The 4,259-nt window shown below is 47.7% G+C and overlaps 1 protein-coding gene across 1 annotated transcript in view; it reads left to right on the forward strand.

Annotated features, from left to right (window-relative positions):
- Positions 1-2,012, forward strand: part of CWC25 (CWC25 spliceosome-associated protein homolog (S. cerevisiae)) — a 35,582-nt gene extending 33,570 nt beyond the window's left edge. The window contains 2 exon segments of the mRNA XM_011959833.1: positions 785-946; positions 1,467-2,012. Coding sequence (XP_011815223.1) covers positions 785-946; positions 1,467-1,581 — 277 coding nt within the window. The 3' untranslated portion in view covers positions 1,582-2,012.
- Positions 2,013-4,259: the final 2,247 nt, after the last annotated feature.

Raw genomic sequence — 4,259 nt, forward strand, 5'->3', positions numbered from 1 at the left:
TTTTTTTTTTTTTTTTGAGACAGAGTCTCGCTCTGTCGCCCAGGCTGGAGTGCAGTGGTGCGATCTTGGCTCACTTCAACCTCTGCCTCCAAGGTTCGAGTGATTCTCCTGCCTCAGCCTCCCAAGTAGCTGGGATTACAGGTACACACCACCACACCTGGCTTATTTTTGTAATTTTAGTAGAAACAGGGTTTCCCCACATTGGCCAGGCTGGTCTCGAACTCCTGACATCAGGTGATCTGCCTGCCTTGGCCTCCCAAAGTGCTGGGATTACAGGCATGAGCCACCAGGCCTGGCCCTATTTATTATTTTCTGAGGCTAAGTTACTCCTTCAACTTCTGGCTTCTAGCTTAGTCCTAAAGTAATGTACTCACGGGCTGTGTCATGAATTTCTAGTCTCCAAAGGATAGTTAGATGGTAGATGTTAACAGTTACATGGACAACCTAGACTTCTGTTCTTTGGTAAATTGTTGAGCAAACCATTGGGATATAACTGCTACAGGTTTAGGTTCCTGATGAGTTCCCAATTTATTTCATATTTCAGATTTCAGAATAATCACTCTAGAGATTACTGAGTGAGATTATGGAATACTTTACTAAAAGCCTTTGAAATTTGGATGAAACTTCCTGACCAGGATGTTAGAAGGAAACTCAGGCTGGCCTTACACTTGGAGAGAGCAGTGAACTGGAGAGCTTGGGGTGCTACCTGGCTTCTGTGCTTCTTGTGCTACTTCTGTTTTTTTTGCTGGGAGAGACCTGATCGGATGGTTTCTGTGCTCAACAGAAAACTCTCCGCAGAGGAGTTAGAGCGAAAACGGCAAGAGATGATGGAAAACGCCAAATGGCGGGAGGAGGAGAGACTGAACATCCTCAAGAGGCACGCTAAAGATGAGGAACGGGAGCAGAGGCTGGAGAAGCTGGACTCCCGGGATGGGAAGTTCATCCAGTGAGTGCATCTTCTTCCTGCCGGGGGCTTTCATGGGAAAGGTCTTAAGATGGCAGGCTGGCAGGTGATTCACGTTCCAGTGTTTCTGTGTTTGCACATGGAGCCCAGCCTTGTGCAATGAGGCTGCTAGTTACAGGCATTGTAACCTTGGCTGCTGCTCCTCGTTTCTGACCACACAGTGGGATGTTTTTCATTTGAGGGGAGGAAAAGTGAATTTGGTATTTTCTAAATCATTGAAATTCCTTGACCTTCCTTTTAAATAAGAACTCATGGCCCAGGAAGCCTTTTTCCAATGAGGCTTTGACTTATTTTCCAAAATAGATACATTTTCCCTCATGGACACTGGTTTAAAAACACTTGGTTCCAGGTGGAGTCACTCAAAAGTTATCTATGGGGGCTTAAAAGAGGTTGTGTTTTTACAGCTGCTCTATGGCTAACAACCCATTTCCTCTGAAACTGCCAGAATAGTTGACCGATTGAAAATGTTTTTGACTTCCATTTGCCTGTCTTCTCTTCCTAGCCGCATGAAGCTGGAGAGTGCATCTACTTCCTCTCTGGAGGATCGGGTGAAGCGGAATATCTACTCTCTACAGAGAACTTCGCTAGCTCTGGAGAAGAACTTTATGAAAAGATGAAAACTGTCCCCTCTCTTATTGGTTTTCCTGCATTTGCCAGGGAAGCTGCTGACCCCTTAATTCTCTTTATAAGAGTTCGAATGACTTCTTTCACAGATATCAAACCACCACTGTTCAAAGTGACCCTGCTCCATCGAGTCCTGGAACAAATCACTTCCTTTGCGAGCTAGTGTGACTTGCTTTGTGTGACACTCAGTAACTGGGTTTTGACTCTTTAATGGGTGGGCACTGGACCATCTTGGTGGGAGTGCTTATGCCGCTCTGGAAGGCTGTTCCCTGGGGTTGTGATGTTTATCATGCCGCTTCCTTACCTGTGCCAACAGATCTATTTCACTGCCTCAGTGTACACCAGACCCTTCAGAAACCTCTCTGGTGTCACCCAGATAGATTATGCTTACTGAGACAAATGAACGTTTACTTGATTCAGAAGATAATGTTGCCGGGCGCGGTGGCTCACGCCTGTAATCCCAGCACTTTGGGAGGCCAAGGCAGGTGGATCACGAGGTCAGGAGATCGAGACCATCCTGGCTAACATGGTGAAACCCCATCTCTACTAAAAATACAAAAAACTAGCTAGACATGGTGGCAGACGCCTGTAGTACCAGCTACTCAGGAGGCTGAGGCAGGAGAATGGCGTGAATCCGGGAGGTGGAGCTTGCAGTGAGCCAAGCTCGTGCCACTGCACTCCAGCCTGGGCAACAGAGCGGGACTTCGTCTCAACAAAAAAATAAAAAATTTAAAAAAAAGGCTGGGCGCGGTGGCTCAAGCCTGTAATCCCAGCACTTTGGGAGGCCGAGACGGGCGGATCACGAGGTCAGGAGATCGAGACCATCCTGGCAAACACGGTGAAACCCCGTCTCTACTAAAAAATACAAAAAACTAGCCGGGCGAGGTGGCGGGCACCTGTAGTCCCAGCTACTCGGGAGGCTGAGGCAGGAGAATGGCATGAACCCGGGAGGCGGAGCTTGTAGTGAGCTGAGATCCGGCCACTGCACCCCAGCCTGGGCGACAGAGCGAGACTCCGTCTCAAAAAAAAAAAAAAGAAGATAACGTGACAGAATGATGTCAGGTTAGGTCAGTCAAAGCCAAGGGAGTGACAGAATCTGGAAAATCAAATAATACAAACAGCCCTAAATGAACTGTTAACTATTTGATCTTTGGATGTAAAAGTGTAATGTGTATATGTACAAATGTATAATTCTTACATGCTTTTAAAAAAGGTTAGCTTTGTGAAAATACCTTGTTTGGTCAGTGACTTTACTGGGTAATAGAACCACATTGAACCTTGATGGCAAGTAATAAAATAAGGCAGGCCAGCTCGTTTTTCTCTCTGAATCTGGCTGATTTTGGAGGAGCCTGGGTTTTTCGACAGGATCTGGAGTATCTATTCTTTTCCACTGCTTGCAGTCTCCAATGTAGGCAGTGTAAACGTATAGTAAAATGATTTTAGGAGTCAGAACCAAATTGCCAATATGCTCCATGGCTCCTAAAGGAAAATAAAATGGAAGGTTTTTATTTCACAGCTTCATTTCTTACCGTGTAAGAAATGAAGATTACAATTACAGATTTTCAGGAGTTGTTTGCTAGTCTCTTTCAGTCAGGTACTAAAAAAATAAACCCTCAAGGGGCCACTCTTCTATCTTACTCCTTTTCCCTTCTCTATTCTTTCACCAGAAGCCCTCATTTGACCAATGAACTCCTAGGCCCTCTTGACCCGCACATTAGCTGGGCGATTTCCTTGTTCTGCTAATTCCTAATTCTGCTTAAAATGTATTTGGATTTCTGTTTTTGAACACTTATGATGCCAGGCACTGTAATGCTTGAAACCCGATCTTTCCCTAGAGAATGTAACATACGTTTTTTTCATTTAATCACTTCATCATGCTTCCTTATGCCGGGGTTAATTATGTTTATTTTACTAATTGGTAATAAAGGCCACATTTATTTTTGTAACTGTTTAAAGAGCGACCAACTGTGGAGTACCGTATTTACGGATTTCCATACAGAAAGAACAACGTTGACCTGTGATTTGTGTCGAATATATGGAGATCCCTCATCCGAGAATTATGTAACAAAGTGTGGGGCAGTTTACTCAAAGATTTTACGAAATGAGCCAGAGTAAGACGATTAGTGGGATAGGTGTCTGAAAGTGCTGGAGACCTCTGAGCTCTGACCCTTTGCGGGGAGACCAGGCAGCAGGTAGGTGGGCGCGGGGCCCATTCATAAAAACCAGTGTTCCCGGCCTACTTCTCATTGGCCCTGGGGAAAAGGGGCGTGCCCCGCGGGTGGAACCCGCCCGGGACCCAGAGGAGTGGGTAGATCCACGCTTGAGTGGAGCGAGGGGGCGTTCCTTGGCTTTCAAGGCTGGACTTCCTCTTCCCCTGGCTGCGTCCCTCCTCTCCCCCGGGGTGGGCATGGTACGTCCCGCCCTCCTCGCATTCCCGCCCCTCTTTCCTTTCCGGAGCGGTGGCGTCGCCGCCATCTTGGCATTCGGGTTGAGGGAAAGAGCCTAACCCTAGCGTTGGGGGGCCCAGGTGGGGAGCCCCTCCCGCGGTCCACAGCGACGCCTGCCCAGCCCTCCTCCTCTTCCTGCTCCGGCGCGGGTCCCCGAGGCGTTCAGAGGCCAGGCGGATTTCTGTCAGGCCCGGGGAGGAGGGGCGGGCGGGGCGGCCGCTGCC

This window comes from Colobus angolensis, unplaced genomic scaffold (genome assembly GCF_000951035.1).
Source record: "Colobus angolensis palliatus isolate OR3802 unplaced genomic scaffold, Cang.pa_1.0 Scaffold50, whole genome shotgun sequence".
Classification (NCBI taxonomy): domain Eukaryota; kingdom Metazoa; phylum Chordata; class Mammalia; order Primates; family Cercopithecidae; genus Colobus; species Colobus angolensis.